This window comes from Buteo buteo, chromosome 4, assembly GCF_964188355.1.
Source record: "Buteo buteo chromosome 4, bButBut1.hap1.1, whole genome shotgun sequence".
Lineage (NCBI taxonomy): Eukaryota > Metazoa > Chordata > Aves > Accipitriformes > Accipitridae > Buteo > Buteo buteo.
In genome coordinates, this window is record NC_134174.1 from 30270550 (window position 1) to 30289453 (window position 18904).

The 18904-nt window shown below is 46.4% G+C and overlaps 2 protein-coding genes across 3 annotated transcripts in view; one reads left to right on the plus strand and one right to left on the minus strand.

Annotated features, from left to right (window-relative positions):
* Positions 1-249: 249 nt before the first annotated feature.
* Positions 250-5261, plus strand: PCBD1 (pterin-4 alpha-carbinolamine dehydratase 1). Its single transcript, XM_075025388.1, has 4 exons — positions 250-377; positions 3430-3561; positions 3929-4009; positions 4560-5261. Exons 1-4 carry the CDS (start codon positions 375-377, stop codon positions 4656-4658), a joined length of 315 nt encoding a protein of 104 aa, XP_074881489.1. The 5' UTR covers positions 250-374; the 3' UTR covers positions 4659-5261.
* Positions 5262-6049: 788 nt separating this feature from the next.
* The window catches only part of SGPL1 (sphingosine-1-phosphate lyase 1), a 32136-nt gene continuing 19281 nt past the window's right edge, over positions 6050-18904 (minus strand). For both annotated transcript variants that reach the window (XM_075025386.1, XM_075025387.1), the window contains 8 exons: positions 14715-14803; positions 13433-13538; positions 12852-12950; positions 11680-11829; positions 11183-11421; positions 10398-10544; positions 9234-9354; positions 6050-9135 (listed from right to left, as the gene is read on the minus strand). In XM_075025386.1, the coding sequence (XP_074881487.1) occupies positions 8995-9135; positions 9234-9354; positions 10398-10544; positions 11183-11421; positions 11680-11829; positions 12852-12950; positions 13433-13538; positions 14715-14803 (1092 nt within the window). In that variant the 3' untranslated portion in view covers positions 6050-8994. The remainder of the gene's footprint in view (positions 9136-9233; positions 9355-10397; positions 10545-11182; positions 11422-11679; positions 11830-12851; positions 12951-13432; positions 13539-14714; positions 14804-18904) is intronic.

The window sequence follows — 18904 nt, forward strand, 5'->3', positions numbered from 1 at the left end:
AACCGTCCCTCTCCGTCCCATTCCGCCTTTTCCTCGTGCAACAGGTTAAAAAAAAGTGACCCTACAGGAGAGGGGTGGGTGGTTCACGAGTGGATGCACCACCGCTTCGGCATGCGGGGCTTCAAAGACACCCTATTTTAGCATCCCCCGAGCCCCACGGCCCCACAGGGTCCCGCAGGCGGGTGACCGCTGCCGGGCAGCATTGGGAAAGGGCAGCATTGGGAAAGTCTCGGGCAGCAGTTTGTCGTGGGTGGACCCGGCCCCCTCGCCACGCCTCCCGCCGCCCCGGACAAGCCGCGGTTCAACCGGGCGACGGTACGGCATCCGCCACCCAGCCTGCACCGGGGACGGAGGCCAACGGAGAGCCACGGGCGATGGTAAGTCGCTGCTGGGAAATCCGGCTGTTGCTTTGCAGGCGGTGGCAAAAGACAGGGCAGGAAGGTTTCGGCGGCGGCTCCAGCCTCTTCTGGGAGGCAGGAGGGAAGGGAGAAAGGAGCAGAGCTCTACGCTGTGGTTAATAAGTAACGCAGGGAGCTCTTTCGGCTGCTGCTGAACTACCAAAGCCAGCGCTCTCCAGGCTCGGTTCCTCTGCGAGGGGGAGGGAAAGGGTCCGTCAGCAAGGCTGCGCTGCCAGCCTGACACCCGCTCCAATTCTGCATGGCAAGCATGGCCCCCACGCGTGCCCTGTCTGCACAGCCCATGCAACCCACCCTGGCCGGCTGGAAATCAGCTTTTTCAGGGCAGTGGAGGGGACAGAGGCAAAAGACCGTGGGCCTTGTGGCATACCTCGTTCCAGCCCTGCCTGCAGGTCCTGCTCCCGCCAGGGCTGTCCCCTTTACCTTCTCCTAGGTGACAAGCCACCCTTAAAAGGGAGGATGTTTGAGCAGAGAGGGTTGTTCCATCTCCAAAAAGCACAAAGCTATCCCAATTTCCCATGCTGGTTCTTTTCCCTCAGTTGCACAATGCATCTACTTGGTTTCCTGCTGGCAAAAAAAAAAAAAATCCCAATGGCTTGGCAGTTGAGAGCCAGCAAAAGAAAACAAAATAAATTTCCCTAATGAGAAGAGTGTGTTTTAAAGGAGTAAGTGCACATGAAAGCATTAACATGCCATACCGACAAAAACAGCAGGCTGGCCAATGTGCTGGGGTGGAGGAGGAGGGAAAGGGAAAGAAGCAGGGGTGGAGGGCACCGAGGGTGCTCTGGGCAGAGAGTTCACCATCACAAGACACAGCCGGCGGGGCTGGCTTTTGTGCGGTCCATTGGCCAAACCTCAGCCTGGCCATGCTTCCCACTGGTGCTGGGCTCTCAGAGAGGAGCTGGACTTGGAAAAAGCCCCGGGACCCATCCTCCCGTGTAGTCACGACACAGAAAATTGTTCAGAGAACAATTAAGCCGCATCCCTCCCAAGCAGGCTGGTTTCCTGCTCTGCCCAGGGGAGGCTGGCTTGGAACCCAGCCTGTGCCTTGTCCATAGCCCTCCGCTCCAAGCAAGCAACAGCTCCAGCTTTACACAGCCTTTCCTCTCTTTAGCACCGATACCCGAACAAGCCGTTTCAGCCCCTGGTTCCCATCTGAATCCCCCCCAGGGCAGCCCCCATGGGTGCCCCCCTGCCAGAGGCCCCACGCAGAGCCAGCCTCTGTCCCCACTTTATCCAGTTGCTAAGCTACCTGCGCCAGCTTATCACACCATCAGCACAGAAGGGCAACGGCTGAGGGTTTATTGCGAGGGTTTAATGCGCTGAGCCGTGTTTACTCACTATCTTCCCTCCAAACCCAGAGCTTGGGAAGGGACAGGGTTGACATTAGCAGGGGGGTGGCAGAGCTGGCGCTGGCAGGGGGCCATCTGAAACGCCGCACAAACTGAAGGGCAGCACGGATGGTTTGACCAGCAAGCAGCGAGGCTGGAGCGCGCACAGGCGAGGAAGGTTTTCCTCAAACATCATGCAAGAGGGAGAGCGTGCAGCTGCGATGGCGGGGGGACAGGAACCATCCCGGCTGAGCCAGCCCTGAGCCAAGGTTCGGCATGCACCTTGGCACTCTCCATTTCATGAAGTGCTCTGCAGCTGACAGCTTTCTCCAAGTATAAAGGTCATGGCTGTGCAGACAGGTCGGGACCCACACAGCTTAGCAGACCCAGCAACATGGGAATAGGGCATCAATCTCTCTAATCTTCCTCAAAACATGCAAAACCAAATAAGAACCCATAAAACATCAGCTCCGTGGCTGGTTCTTTGGTTTTGTACAGCCTGCGAGTACGTAAACTACAGGGAAGGATGATTTGCCTTAGTTGCTCAGCTGTTTAAGATGCCACTTCTGAGCATCAATGCCCAAGCAAAGTGTCTCAAGGGGCTGCTGACCAAACACCCCCAAGAAACAGTGGGCCGTATTTGTTGAGACTCACATCTAACTTGCCACACTTTGCTCTACAGCACATAAAGGAAAACAAATTGCAAAGATATGTTGGTCTTTGTCCTCGAGAAACAATCAACTGGAAGGATCAGATCACCCACTAGGAAAGAATTTTAATTGCCAGAACATAACCTTTCAGAGAGAGCAATACCCCCACGGCACTCACTCCTGCCTTCTCCACTAAGCCAGAAGATACACTGTCTCAGGCAGCCCCCATCCCCAAGAACTCTATTTTAGTTTCATCTTCGCCTATATTCACTCCCCAAAGCCAAGAAGAACTGCTGCTTCCCCACCCCCACCCCTTAACAAACAAACAACAGCAGCTCTACCCAACTGCCAGAAGACAATGCTAAATCACAATCCCTCCCTGTGCCCTTTGTTACTCACAGACAGAAAGAGCCTCTTAAAACTCCATCTTAACATAAGGGAGATTGAAAAGGAAAAGGAGCTGAACTCCAATTTAGTGTGACTCATCTCTCTGATTCACACCACTTCTTTCTCCTCTAAAGCAGGCTTCCAGTGCAGATGACCTGCAAATAAAGACCTCCCGATTCAGAAAGATATTTCACAAACCTCAAAAGCAAGCAATTCTCAGTTCTAGAAGCCATCACAGAATTTCAGGGTTTTTTTTCCAGAAAAAATGTAATCTATTTGGGAGCTTAACCTCACACAGCCATCATTTCTTAGTACCTCAGGTTACAATGAATACATACATACAGTGGTAAAGGGGTAGGTGTTGCGAGTCAGAGGACAAAAGCGACAAGCTGGACTTCACTTGACCTAGGTACATGCAGGATGTACCCAGGGCAGGGAGCAAAGGACAGCATTGATATCCCCTATCATCAGCACACCCCAATTCAGGTCCACATACACACTCTAACCCTCCCATCCAGGCTGCAGCTGCCTCCATGGACCCGTAACTCCACAGCCCATGGGATGCCTTGCAGCTTTGAACATCCACTTCATCCTACCTCTGCCATGCTGATCTGCTCCTCTTCCCTTTCCTTTCTGCGGTGTCAGGCAGGAAAAGCCCACAGGCTGAGCACGGAGGAGAGGGAGCAGCTGCTGCCAAACCTGAGAGCTGTGGGGTGGAATGAGGTGGAAGGCAGAGATGCCATCTTCAAAGAGTTCCACTTCAAGGACTTCAACCGGGTATGAGCATCAGTGGTACAGAGTTTTACAAAGCGGGAGACCTGGTTTGCACAGCAGGGAGTCAGTCCCATGTGCAAGGCTCAGCCAAAGAAACCCATCCGTGTTTCTACTGAAATGTAATGGCTGAGCAAGATAACCTGCTCAAGACACCAAAGTGCTTGACCCAGCACACAGTTTGTCTGGGAAAAGCTCCCCAAAAAGAGGAGAACCCATAGAAAAGCCAAACAAAGATACAGAACATCTCAGGCCTTGCATTTGGTTGGGTTACCTAGAAACATGCAGTGTAAAATTAATAGTAATGGGGTGAAAAACAGTATTGCAGGGTAAGCAATTCAGAGCTAACTTTTCTTCTTACTCCCCTGGGCAGGCCTTTGGCTTCATGACCAGAGTGGCTCTACAGGCAGAAAAACTGGATCACCACCCTGAATGGTTCAATGTGTACAATAAGGTAAGAAACAGGGATGGTGGGGGCAAACAGAGCTCTTCAGGGTGCAGATCCCTTTTTTGAGGCATAAACCACCAGCAGCAAGTCCTGTTCAGATCAGCAGGACTTCTTGCCTCATGCTATTCCCTTGGCATACCACAGGCAGCCTACAGCTATTGCTTACAGATCCTTTCCTCCTCCTTTTTTGACCTGTCCGGCTCAGCAGTAGCTGCCTGTAGGCCAGCACCAGGGTTGCTTTTTTTAAATCAGTGTCAGAAGTAGCAGCAAGGCAAAAAACTTCTGGAGAAAGAGCGAGTTGAAAAGTGGGCACAGCCAGCTGCTGTGACCAAGGCAGGGGTGGCAGTGGCAGCCTGTGGCCAGAACAAGCTGTAGGAAGAAGAAAACCAGGCAAAGTGCCAGACCACCTCTCCCACCCCGGGAAATTTTGCTAATGAGTCTGGAGAAAGTAATAGCGCTACCTGCCTCATCAGATGCGAACTGTCTGCAGCACTGGGGGAAACCGTTCCTGCTCTTTCTGCCAGCAACACTTGGTCAGTCTGTCTGTCTGGTTTAGGTTCACATCACCTTGAGCACGCACGAGTGCGGAGGCTTATCGGAGCGAGACATCAACTTGGCCAGCTTCATCGAGCAGGTTGCAGCTTCTCTCTCCTGACTAGAGAGAGACACATGAAGCCAAAAATCAACTCTGCTGCTGCCACGACCCGCATCTTGCCTGGATGGCTGCACCTAGAACCTTCTCCCACTTCCAAGCTAGTTCCTGGATCCAGACTGCCTAACACCATGCCAAACTCCCTGCCGCAGCTCAGACAGATGGAGGCATTTCTTGGGCACCGTGCATACGTATCAATCTCTGATCTTGTCGCTTCCATTCTTAAACCCTTTGTTAGCTGTGCACTACCAGCTCGCAAACCACTGAGCCTCTGGGGCTTTCAGCAGATGTGCCCTTTTAGCCAGTCATGTTACACAACCGCACCAGTAAATCTTTCCAGAGCTTGACCCCATCCAGCCACTGTGTTATTGCTTCTTACCTACTGGAATACGCTTTCTACCTAAAATGTGGTACGTGAACCCTTTGGTTTCTCTCTAACATACCAGCAACTGTGATGTGCAATTTGGTTATTACTGTAACCTCCCTCTAGCAGTATTATAAGCGGGCATGTGATCTCACCCCTATTGTAACCAGTCTTTAGTACGATACCAACTCAAAATGTTTACAATAAATGTCTTGGTTAACCTGATGTCAGTTTGGAAGGAGGCCTCACTGTCAAAATCACACCAACAGATTTTCCCAAGGCAGGTAGTGGCCTGACTGCTCTCAAGAAGGTGCTTCTGCCATTGAAAAGCTTCTTCATAAAGCAACGTGGAGAAATGGCACATGCCTTTGCAGGCCTGCACCTCAAAGTGAACGGGGTCTGAAAGAGAATGATTTTATCAAAGCCAGAGCAGATCAGATAAAAACTGCTTGTGCTAAAATCAGAAGCATACCATAGCCAAGGCACAAACACAGGGAAGGCACAAAAGCAGTGCAGCAATAGGCTGGGGGCTGCTTATGGTGGAATACCTCCCAAAAGAGGTTGTAGGTGGATTTGGTGGTGTAAGATCTTCACTCCAGTAACACAGTGATCTCGGCATTCAGGGAGTCTGCAGCAAAATTGCTGTGGGTTTGGTACAACAGGAACAATTTGCTGTGAAACTAACACTAGTTGCTTTCAGCAAAACAGTCTGGGAGAAAAACTACAAACACCCAATTCAGGTCTTTTTTTTTTTTTTAAACCCTTTAAGGTTCTACAAAGTATTAAGAGAAAATCCATAGCTCTTAAATGACAATTTTCAGCATCCTTGAACATCGCACACAAGACATACCCACGGACACCATCTTTATCTTGACAGAATGAAAGAGCAGCCCTCGGGCAGTTAGTAAGATTCATAAACCATTCTCCCTGGTACAGACTAGGCTGTGCACAAGCAAAGACCAGGAGCAATAGGTCCTCATTCATTCAAATGAACATTGAAACAGAAAAATAAGAGTTCAATGAGCCTAGATAGCTAAATGCACCATTTTAATACAAACTAGGCCCATTTTCACCATCTCTTCAGCTATTTCAGCCTACAGTTTTACAGTGGCAAATTAGAGCAATACAGAATACTATCATCAGATGAACTTGTCCCACTTGCTCATTAAAAAGTCAATGTGTATTTACTGGGCAAGATGTTACTGTGTTGTACGCAACCCTTCCACTCCCCCCTCCCCCAAGTCATCAGAAAAGTGCAGATGAAATCCATGGCATGAAGACACACATCTCTTCTTAGTCCATCCCATTGGATATTCTTCAGTCTAGTACCTAAGAGCACACAAATCCCTTGGGAGTGCTTTGTACAAGCAACAAATTGAGTGTCTCATTTGAAAAACCTGACAGTCAGAAATCTCACAGGAATTAATAGTCACAAAGATCCCTCCAGGTCTAAAGTACCATCCAGTTTCAAATCATAATCCAGTCCATAAAATTCTTCTTTTTTGTCTTTTAAATAATTATACAGCCTGTTAATCGCACCGTTTTCCTAAGACCATTTGGCATGATAAAGGAGATGCAGATTACATTAGATGACAAGGATGAATAAAGACTACACACCGGTAAATTACAGTGGCCTATTCCGGACCAGAAGATTACATTTACAGTATAGAACAAATACACATAAAACAATTAAACCCACAACTATTACTAGTAAAGTGAAGCCCAGAATGGAATACATTGACTTACAAATACAAATCTTCAAATACATCCAAAAATCTGAAATGGAACGCTGATCTGTTAGATCCATCTACTTCCTCGGAGGAAAATGCAATCAGGGAAGAGAAGGGAGTTTCTCTCTCCTTTACCCCACCCCAATCCATCCCCTCTTTCTTTTAAAGCGGAAACAAAAAGAGTACCTCCCTTTTTTGTTTTGTTTTTTTTTCAAAAATCTCAGTTCAAAAGAGAACCATCACAGTAGCCAGACACTTAAGACTGTCTCCAAAGTACTGCAAACTCAGAGATGCAGTAATGGTCACATTGGCAAGACATTAACAGAATAAACAGGTCCAACATAAATGCTGACTGCCAGAGCTGGTAACACCATCAAGAGACTATCAGGCAATTCAAATGCGGTGTTTTCAAAAGGGCTCAGAGACATGCATAAAGTCATCAATTTAAGGGCAGATGGCCAAAATACTTTTGTCCCCTAGCACTGAGAATAAACCTGTTAAAAAGCAAGTATCCTTCCCACAATCACTGGGCCTGGTAAGTAACCTTCTCATTCGGTATAATTATTGTGCAAGTGTGTGCTTCAGCTGTGTTAAGCCAGTGAGGGTCAGCTTCAGGCTAACAAGCCCACTACAGCAGAGAGACAGACGCCTTCAGACACCCTGCATAAGACTGTGCAAATGTGGCACAAAGTCTCCTCCCGAGTGTTGAACTCTGCCTGGGAAACTCTTGGTAGCATGCAAAAAGCTGAGAGGAAACACGTGGGAAAGCCCTACAGGAGTAACTCCACCACTGTTTAATAACTCAAGAGATTCTAGCTTGTCCTCAAGGCCACAACTGCCTCACAAGTTGCACTGGGAAAACTCTCTCACCATAAAAACTGTGGAGAAAAATATGAAGGGTGAGCCATATGCCCAAGGCTTGAATACCTCCAACTTGCTGCATCCTATCTATCATCTACCTCTCAGAGCTACACCAGCATCTTTGTAATACTGTGAAGGGACTTGGCTCAATACAACTACTATTCTACCTTATAGGCAAGCATACTTTCTCTGAGGCCAGTCTCCCTTTGAGGTTTTTTTTTCAGTATAGTACCATAAGGAAACAACCACAGGAAAGGTTGTGGTCAACAGCTGAACCCTCAAATCCTCCCTGGCATCCCACAAAAAAAGCCAGAGAAGCGTCAAGGCACAATGGTGAATGCCCTTTTGAGAATGTGCCTTAAAAGAATCAGTGCAAAGAGCAGAGATTACTACTGTTACAAAAGTCACCTTTTTATACTAAAAGATCATGGTAAAAAAAGGTCAGCTTTGGTGCCATCCGTTTGCACATGAAGTCCCTAGCCGTGACACATGCCAGGGCCTGACTGACTCTACTACAGCCTTGTGAGATAGTGCAAAACCTTCAAGTTATGAACAGCGAAATCACTGTTTTGCACATCCCTCCAGAATTGTGCAAGGTACAACAAAAGCACTCTAGGTGGTAAACGCATGTCTTCTAGAAGAGGGAGGGAAGCGAAACAGTTACTATGTACCTAGGATTTTCAGTACAATCCAGTTCCTCTCCCTATACCACCCGCTTGGCTTCTATTTCTGCTGTTATTCAAACTAAGAGATTCCAGAAAAGGATTTTGCGTTGCATTTTTTTCCCCTCAGCAGATGTCGATTGCAGTCTCACTGAGGTCTCCAGAGGGGACTTCAAAAAGAGTACATGACCATCTTTCCTTTGCCAGTTTATCGGCTCTGCATTACATAGATATAAGGCTTCCAGCACAGTTCATTAAATGCAGTAGCTTGGAGGAATACTCAAAAGAAAGCAAAATTTTCAATTTATTTTCTGCCTTCAACTTCTGCGAAGATTGAAGCTTTGGAACACAACATGAGAACTCAAATCTAACACTTGGCTGGACACCAGCTGAATACCAGGTCTGAGGAGAAGAAACAGCAAGGAATGAAGTGACGTGCAGAATACCTGAGGAATTGGAGTTGTGGAATGGACATTCAATTCACCATCAACAGTCATGATGAAAATAGGCAGGGGGAAGGGAAGAAAAGCCCTAAAACTAAAGTTGGGCATGAAAATAATGCGGATTTCAGAACAGACTGAGATGGGGAAGGAAGTTTTTAAGATCAAGCCGCCATCAGACCTGCAATTGTTGGAACAAAGGCTTAATGCAATCTCTTCCCCTAGGAAACCTTTAGAACCACCCCAGTGCTAGCTGGTAAGGCACCAATTGTTGCACTACAGTCAGTGGTGGCCGGGAGAGCCGTTCATGTGCTTTTCACTGCAAGGAACATCCGTGCTGTAGAGGCCATCCAGGTACGCCTGAGAAATCTCCGCTACCAAGCTCCTGTCTGGGACGGACTGGGCCATTCCATAGATGGCTCCCTAAGCGGAGAAGAGGAGGTTGTTACACAGGATTGTTAATGCCATCAGAGAAACACACTTGCCCTAAACATACCCTCACTACATGCTGGCGTCCTTACCATGCCTGTGGTCTTGGCGTCAAGGTCCTTCATGATCTCCTCAATGCTGTCTTTGACATCTTTCAGGAACTGTTCAGCAACACCGGACCTTGTGTGCAACTGCGTAATGCAGAGATGAATACTGGGCAGGCAGGGGAGAGGGGAGAGATTAACCATCTCAAGTACATACAGCTCCACATTTTCTGAGCAATCAACAACAATTTAGTCCTTCCCTGGCCAGTGGCAACTGTCCTTAAAACAGCATTTCAGCAGTATAATGGGAGAAGAGGATCCACTCCCTTCCAATTAAAGGTAATCCCTGCAAATTACTTGCTAGAACCAAGCTGCAGTGAGTTCAGCTGTTCTTTTGCAAAATGGCAACTCCCCCTTCCTTCCTGACTTCACCATACACAGTTAAAGGCCTATAATTTTCTCACCTTGTTCCAGGTACCTTGGGTGAGAAAAACGCAGCTGCCTGCAAGCGCGGTGATCCTTGCCATCATTTTCCTCCCCTTGCTCCACAGTTTAGATAAGCCATCAGCCACCCCCAGCACGGAATTTAGCAGCTACCAGAAGGAACAGGGCTACTTGCACCTCTGAGCTATCACTTCAGGCTCTCTAGACTTCACTCCATGCTAACTCCAAGTCCAAAATTTCTTCAGTGCAGCTACATCTGAAAGCATTTGGCCCTTTTACCCACAGAAAAGCAACTACCACCCACTCAAGGAAACTTTCTGACAAACACTCATTTTGCACCAGGCTGGAAAGATCACTGAAAACGATCAGCCCTTCACTGTTCTTTCAATTACCTTCATCTTCAGTGGGCAGCAGGAAGATACTAAAAATAAATAAATAAATCTACAAACTCTCAGTTAACTAACATGAGATAAAGCCCTGGCTATTTATATTTTTCTGTTTGCATTAGACAGAGGTAAATAGAAAGGGAGCCTCAGATATGTCCTCTTCCAGGTTCATTAAAATTACTATTGCCTTATCCTCACTGCAGTAACTGCTATATATCAGCAATTACAAAAGTAATTCCTTCTCTGCAGAGGAAAAGTCTACATACAATTTATCAGATATGGACAACTCCACTCAGGAAATCACAACAGCTACATGGCCTAAAGACGACCATCTTGCATACCCTGGTTACGCACATCACTCCACTGGTCTCCACAGACTCACCTTGATGGGAACTGTAGGACATTTAAGTTCCACCCTTTTGCAGCTAAGAGGTTAGATAATCGATAAATGTCGAAAGTGTCCGAACCGATGGAGAGGACAGACACCTCAGGTTTCCCTAAAATGAAGATGCTGTCAATTTTTCTCAACCTTGAAAAGAAAAAGGAGAAAAGAAGTCACTGACCAGGGTTACAGGGGCCAGACATTCTGTCCATCTATCTGGAGCCTTAAAGGAAAAGCTAAGGATGGGAACAGATGACAGCTCATTCCTACCAAAAAATCATGCAACAGCCCAGGCCATTGGGACTTGCAAGGGGACTCAGGTCATTATAAGCCCTAAAGTCAAGTAAGCTCAGGAAGAAATGGAAAAGGGAAAAGAGGGGAGACAGAGAGGCAAGAGAAGACAGACTAGAAAAGAGAATCAGCTTATCAGCTCACATAGCAACACAAGCACCCCAACAAGAGAGAATATAATCCTTCTTTTGTCACCTTGAGTAAGCCCTTCCAGATTCCCCCTCAGCCATGGCTGATGCAGAAGAAACTCTTGAAGCAAAGTCAGTTAAATAAAGATGCCTGCACCTCTCGTCTCAGCTATTTGGCACAGGGCAGCACCTGGGCATAAACAAAGCATTTTTCCCACAACTGCCCAATGGTCCCTACCCAGCAAGTAACACACTATAGCTTCTCCAGGGAAAAAGAACAGTTGCAAGAGAAACAAAAGCAGTTTGGGAGAAGGAGTCCAGAACAGGGTTAAAGAGTACAATCAAAACTCTAAGGCACACACATACTCTGATTCGAGGAAACGAGCTGTTTTAATAATCCTCTTCGTAGCCTCAATGTAGCCCGATTCTCCTATGTGCATCAGAGTTGCCCAGCATGCAGCTATGATTCCACCAGGCCTGGAGCCTGCCACGGAGGGGGAGGCGTATATGCCCCCTTGCCAGTCAGGTGCTATGAAGAACTGGTAGCTCCTGTACTTCTTGTCGCTGTACAGCACCACTGAGGAACCCTTGGGAGCATAACCGTACTGCAAAGGGCACAGAAAGCATTAAAAAGCAGCAAGAGGGCACAGGAACACATTCAAGCACTCACTGCATGCAGTCACCAAGATCCCATTTGTCCGTACTTTAGTGCATTGCACAAAGCATCTGAATAGAGCAGCCCCTACCCCTGCACTTCAGAACTCCTCCACACAGCAGAGCAGAAATGCCTCAAGGCAGGGATGACGTCAGGAATCACTACCCAAAAATGAAAGCACTGGAAGACCCTTCTCCTCCATTCTTACCTTGTGGGTATCAGCAGAAATGCTGGTCACTCCTTTTACGCGGAAGTCAAATGGATGCTTTAGAGGGAATCCTGCCTTGTCCATGAAAGCAATAAGAAAACCACCCAGGCAAGCGTCAACGTGGAAGGGGATTTTGTACTTCACTGCAAGCTGTGTGTGAACAAGACCTTCTGCTGAGTAACACACAATCAGGCAAGAAAATGATTAAGAAATTAAATGTTTCCCGGACCCTTTTGGAGCCTCATGCCACTCTCAAGCTGCTGAGGATAGGAGATCTGGAAGGGCTGGCTACTTGTGGGATGCTTTCCCCTGCTTTCCACATATGTGAAGATTGCCAGTAAAAGGCAAAACAACATCACATTTTGGCAGTTTGCTGTATTTGCCAAAGAGATGTGACAACATGGTCTGAAAGGAATATCTGCAATAAAGTGTAAGGGCATAATTCAAATGAAAAGAAGGTCAGAGGCCCTGACTGGTTACATACAAAATAAATAACCGGAACACGGAGAGAAAAATCAAGAGGCATGTTTGAAAAATAAGATCCCAGCCCTTTAAATCCTACTTCCTCCACACATTCCTCAGACTTCTGCACCAAGTTTGCTATAACCAGTAGGCCCTAAATCAAAGCCTTTTTTACCAGGTGGACTATTTTGCTGTTATTTCCTTTCAGGCATCAAAGAATGAGCCCTTCTGGTTGGTCTCGCAGTGGGTGCAGTGGAGCTCAAAGTCACGTATACAACACATACCTTCAGTTACAGCAGAAATTTATGGCACAGACTTGAGAGTTCAGAGACAAAGCATGCGCAAAAGACTTGCTGCTTTGCCTTGCATGTGGCGCGTGTCATTGCACTAGCTCAAGTCCAGAATCCAGCCCCACACAAACAGCTTTATGGCAATGACCAGAGCTAACTTCTGGCATTTAAAGCCCACCTTCTCACAGCAGTTACACAGTACAAAAAAATTAGTACCACATTCCTCCTCACTTCCAAACTGTGTCCTACATACACTGCTGTTGCTGAGCACCTGATTTGAGGACAGTATTACCCTACCAACCAGTCTGCTCCTCCCACCAGACTCACTGGTTGGCATTCTGGAACCCCTCTGCTCTGCTTGTACAGAAGGACATGCTGGTTTTATTGCTACAGCACCCAGAAGTCCCAGGGGTGCCCTACCTCTGCCACCTCTTCAATCGGGTCCATAATTCCATGCGGGAACTGGGGAGCGGAACAGACCAGCATGGCTGTGTTCTTCGAGATAGCTCTCCTCATTGCCTAAAAATTTAAAGAGAGAAGATGCTCACATTCCATTTATCAAGTGCCATACTGCCAAAAAAGATAAAAAGTAAAAACATGCAGCATCTGGTCTTAAAAACCAACACACAAAAGCCTATAGAAAGAAAAGCAATGAGCTACAAGCATCAGCAGACATCAGCTGAGTCATTTAACTCATCCACTTGGAAATACGAGAACACTTTCGTTCGCCCTCATCTGAAACCTGTGACTGTTTCTGAAATACATAAATTATTTGATTCTAAATGAATCACACAGGACAAAGGGATGGTTTACATTCAATTATTTCAAACAAAACCTTATCTGCAATGACAGGCACTTACTCCTGCCATTTTTCCTTATTTCCAGGAAGCATTCATCCCTCTCTATCCACTGACTTGCTACCCAGATAGGTAGATTTCTTGCTATTTGCTGTACAATGCTAATTTCTCACAGAAAGAGTGCTGTGTTGCCTAAAGCGATACCTGAACGTCCACTTCCATAGCCTTGGTCAACGGTATGTGAATCAACTTCAGTCCAAAGTAGTGCGCTGCCTTGTCAAACGCTGCGTGAGCACTCACCGGGACCAACCTAGAAAAGTAAGACTGCATATGTCAGCCCAGGCAGCACCTAAGCCATAACATGAGCAGGAGGGTAAAGAGCAAAAAAATTCAACCTGTAAATATTTCTCTGCGACAGACAGGTCACAAACAGGCCAACTGTATGTTTCAACTAGCCAAAAATCATGCAGACCGAAAAAAGAAAAAAAGTTGGGGAAAATACTCTCTGGGACAAAATAGAGGCCACGTGCTGTTCTGAACTAAAATGATGGACGCTCCATCTTGAACAACCCAAAGAAAACCTATTAAAGGAATTCTATCCTGCTGCATGGTCTTCTGTGAACCAGGAACTCTTGAATTCCCAAGAAAGCCAACTTCTTGTCATATCAAACAATATTGTACCATCTCCAACCAGCCATGTGCCCTGAGAGGGGCATATGAGATAATACAAAAGGGAAGGAGCAGCATAAATACACCAAATGAACATAACATTTGCTGTCTCCCATCTCAAATGGCCGTGGCTGAGCAGCTTTAATTAACCCTGTTTTCTGAGGCATCATATCTCTATCAGGGCCTTTAATAGCATGCAAAAATGTTAAAGCGGGAGGAAATTCAGGAATTCAGCAGAAGATGAACACCATAGTGTTTCATCTCTTTTTAAATTTTCCCCTTGTAAGCAATTAACCAGAGAAGTATTTTTGATGCACTGTCTACAAAAAAGCAGCATGTTAGAAAGCGCAAATCCTCTACTAGCAGCGTAACAATTAGCATGATTCCTCATTTCAGCTCCAACCAACCCCAACTTTAGTCCCAGAGTTTTCAGGCTAAACCCACTTTGATCTGAATAAATCAAAACCCTTAAATACTTCAAAGGGCCTGACAATCCCTGCTCGAGAGGGGCCCAAAGCTGATATGAGCAGGCTCTGTCTAGAGCAGCATGCCGGTATTGCCAAAATACATCTGCACAGCATAGCGACCACGGACCCCAGCAACATTCATGCCTCCCAAGCTGCTTAAAGGTTCTTGTGTGTTTGTACCACTTCTTTTGACCCAGGTTTCTCTCCTTCAGACACAGATGGACAAGGGGGAGGTGGTAATGAGCTATGAAATGAAGGATTATTAAGGTCTAGCAGCCACCTCAACTCAGAGGAACAGTAAAACCCGCAAGCCCCCAAAGCAAAAGCCAAGTCGCAGAAGTATTGCTCACATTTCTGGCTGTTTGATGCCTCTCTCATAAGCCAGATCTCGGTACGCCTTGCAGGCCATCAGAATGCTCTCAGTCCCCCCAGATGTCATCTGTTGTGAAGAAAAGAAGCAGACAAGGAAAACAACCACTTACACGGATGTTGCAGAAGAGAAAAACAAAAAGGGGATGCTGCCACAGCATCTCTGCCCAGAAATGCTTCAGAGGGAAGGTGCACAGAACAACTCGGGTTTTCAAGGGCAGCAGAAGCCACTGAACAGCTCAAGGTAGCTTTCTGACATTCAGAGCTTGAAAGTGCACATTTAAGTAAATGTCAACTTCTCTATTTAAAGTGGGAGGGGGAAAGGGAAAACAAAAAAAATATTCAACTCAAAAGCCTAATAAGAGGGGACCACACTGCACAGTCACTAGCTGGCAAACATGACTGCACCTCATGAAACTGCTAGTACATACTTAGCTCTTGATTACCTGGGGATTGTTTACCTGGATTACAGATTAATTATGCCACGTACACGGAAAAAACAAAGTTGACTCTGTATTAAGTCAACTGAAGTCCAGCAGGTTTTATTAGGTCTGGAGCAGTGCCACACTGAGGCATGGAGCCAGCTCAGGGTTGGCACCACTCCTGAGCTACAAAACCCTCCCAGAACCTGGAGCACTGCAGAGCACATTGCTCTCTCCCACCTTCCCTCTGCAGAGGCCAGCCTAGATCTGGTCAACACCAGGCCAGACCAACACCATTTCCTGTAAGTCCTCAAGGACCCAAGAAATTTTACACCAGGAGGAATTTCTGCATTACTCTCCCCAGCAAGTCCCTTGGTATCCACACAACCCACTACCCGTGCTGTCCCTGCCCTCTTTACCCTGACCATGTAGAGAACAAGGCGGCTTGCATCAGGAGGCAGAAGAGAGGAAGGTACACGCACAAACTGTTCAATCAAGTTTACTATTGCAAACTAGAACTCAAGAGCTGTTGCAAATAAATAAATGAAAGTCTTTACAGGAAGAAATTCCTCAAGTGGGAGGACTGTCTCTTGTCGGCCAGCCTTTATGAGTTCTGACATGCAGGGGACAGGAAAGTGTGTGGGCACAAACCTTCCAAAATAAAATCTTAACCTAGTAAAATGTGAGGTAGGTTTTTCAAGCAGCCTGCAGGACTGACTTACTGCTATGCTGGGTGAGCCATAACTTGAGAATGGGTGGTACCTGGGACAGGTAAACAGAAGCAGAGGTGAAAGAGAGGAATCAAAAGCTACTTAAAGTGCTTATGGAGGACTAATTTTGATCCTCAGATCTGCTGAAGCAACTGCAATTTCCCCTTTTAACCTCTTCCCCCCCAAAAAATAAAAAGGATGCAATTACATTTGCATGCCTTATGACATCTGCTAGCCTGGGTTTTCCTTTGTTTTTTCCCAGCTGACATAGCTGCAAACCCCCAAAATGCAAAGAAGAAGCGTGACTGTGTGACAATGACTAAACATTAAGTACAGAGATAAGGAACAAAGTTCACAGACACATAAAACAGCCTGCCACATTTGTTCCTAACACAATCCAAGCTAGCAGCAGCTGCCACCACAGGCAGTGTGGAAGTCACTGTCACACCACAGAAAATTTCTGCTTTTTTGGTAGTTTAAAAACAACAGCTGTCGCAGATAAACCCTAACAGAGCCTCACACTGGATAAAGAAATTGTTGCACTTATTGTGAAGCAAATAGATGGTAGCAGGAACACAATGTCCTAAGCGTTTTATGGGCTGTGTCATTCCTCAACCCTTCTTAGGAAAAGATCTGTGAAGTCGTCGGCTATTACCTTTGGGAAAAAAAAGCAGCTAGTATAACATGGATTGCCTTCCTACTGCCGGGTGGGAGAAGAGGAATGGGATCATTTCACACTTATAACACTGCTTGCAACATTGCTTACAATATTGCAATGATTGTGAAAACTTTGCTAGGCACGATTTGGGGGGTTGGGGATTCACACTACAGAACACCAGGCACTTCGTGCCACCAGGCCTGCAGCTTGCTGAGCAAGCAGTAGCTACCTCTACTCTCATCTAGATAATTGCTCCTCAAAGAGCAGCCTCTGTACAGTCTTATCCCCATTTTGATCTCTCCACCAAAACACCAACATCTTGCCCTTATATGTGACAAACCTTTCTTCAAAGTCTGGCTTATCACCTGCATGGAAATGCTGAGCCACACACAGGTTTTGGTAGGTCAGAGTTAACACTTTCCAGCAGTTGGTCAGACGCAGGTTAAGGAACAGCATCCAGGACGGATCCTCCTTCCAGGCACCAAGACTGGTGTGCAGATGACCACACAGAAAGCTTGTTCAGACAGCTGAAAATCCACCCAAAAAGCTGAATTTCAGCCAGATCAGCTTCCTAAATTGGGCCACAGTTGGCATGTCAATACCAGCATTAGTCTCCGCCAAGGACATGCGCCACAGCAGCTTGATCTACAGCAGCACCTTTAGCGTAGGGCAGCTACAACAGCAAAAATCCTTTTGGTCCACGCAGTTTATACCTGCAGAGGGAGTCTGCTCCTTTACAGGAGGCTTTGTCAGCTTAGCTATCAACAGCAAACTCGTTTTGCTACAGCCAGGGCTTGAATCACTGTCACAGGATACAACTTCCCCACCGCCTGCAGCATGCCGGCAGCCGGCCAACATGCAGTGATTCAGCACCCGCCAATGGCTCACATAAATATTTTTTTTCTCTCCTCTAAATGAAAGTCCACGGGTTCAAGCGATGCCATGGGGGAAAAGGGCTGGAAATAGGCATTGTTTTAAGCAGCCTTCCAACCCTGCACTATCTTCAAAAGCCAGGCAGAGTGTGTGGAAAAAGGCAAGCAAGCAGACTTTTTTGTTCTCAATTTATTTATTATTTTCCACATGGGAGGGGAGAGGAGAAAGCATAGGGGAAAAAAATATCCCTCCTGCTTTCTAAACTCAGTATATCCCTTCTGTTGCTCCCTCCCTCCAAATTCCAGTGCTCTGGAACCTCAACGTTAAAACAGCAATAAAAGGTACGGTCCCTATTCTAGGATTTCTTTAGCCATGCCACTTGCATGTCACTGTCAAACTGTCAGACATAGAAGAGCCACTTTGGTTCATGGTCTCTAAAGTTTTGCTTGCGTTTCTACCTTGGGAAACACGTCCATTCAGACCCTGGAGACAAAGCTTCAAACCCAAAGTTTCACTGAGCTGAACTACTCCTTGAATAAGAAAGCAAACTACAGTTTATTTCTAAGGTAGCATTAGAGTAAAAATATACCACAATCCACTGCATGGTCATAACGTAGTGGCAGACTCACATAAACCCCCTGTAAACCTGCAAGTTGTAAATTCCACTAGTTGTCTCTCTCAAGGTGACCCGCTCATCACTACAGATAAAACCTGACAGATTTGCAGAGCTTAAGGCCCCCCAAGACACATCAGTCGCATTTCACTGTTAAAGTCCTACTTCAAATGTACAGCCAGCACTACAACAAAGTTTGGAAGGCCCAGAATTTGGGGGGAAGAGACAAGATGGTTTCTACAGGACACTTAGGTTTGCATCTGCTGATTTTGCCTCCTGTCCTCAGCTGCAGAGTAAGTGCAAAGAAGAATTCACAGAGAGATTGACATCAAATACACAGGCGCGCACCCCCCCATGCAATTTTCCCCTGCACTTCAAAGCTGCCCTTTATTTTTAAAGTTCAAAAAACTACTAAAAAAAAAAATCATTGAAGCTTGCATAAAAGTGGTGATTTCTCCCCAAATTAGAGGGGAAATCCACAGAGCCAGCACTGCAAAACAAAGCACCTTGTGAACAGGAACACATGCACACATCAGACAAGAACAAACTCCCCCATTCCTCCTCTATGTGCTGAGCTTAATTAGTCCTTCCAAATCATTGCAAGAATGTGATTAGAATCTCCTGGGAGCCAAAAATCACCAATTCCTGTCTCTTTGCTCTTGCATAACGTGATTAAAAGTAAGAACAAAAGTAGTAATCAGCAAGAAATAGGAAGCATCCATCCGCTGCTGAAAATGATTACTTTTAAAAACTGCTTAAAAACCTGGAACATCTCTCGGTGCAATTTAAGGCAAAAAGGCACGTCTGCACACCCCCCGCCACAAGGGCATTGTTAGTGGTTTTATGCCCATGTTTAAACTAAGAAGAATTATAGCCCCCATGTCTCAAACAAAGG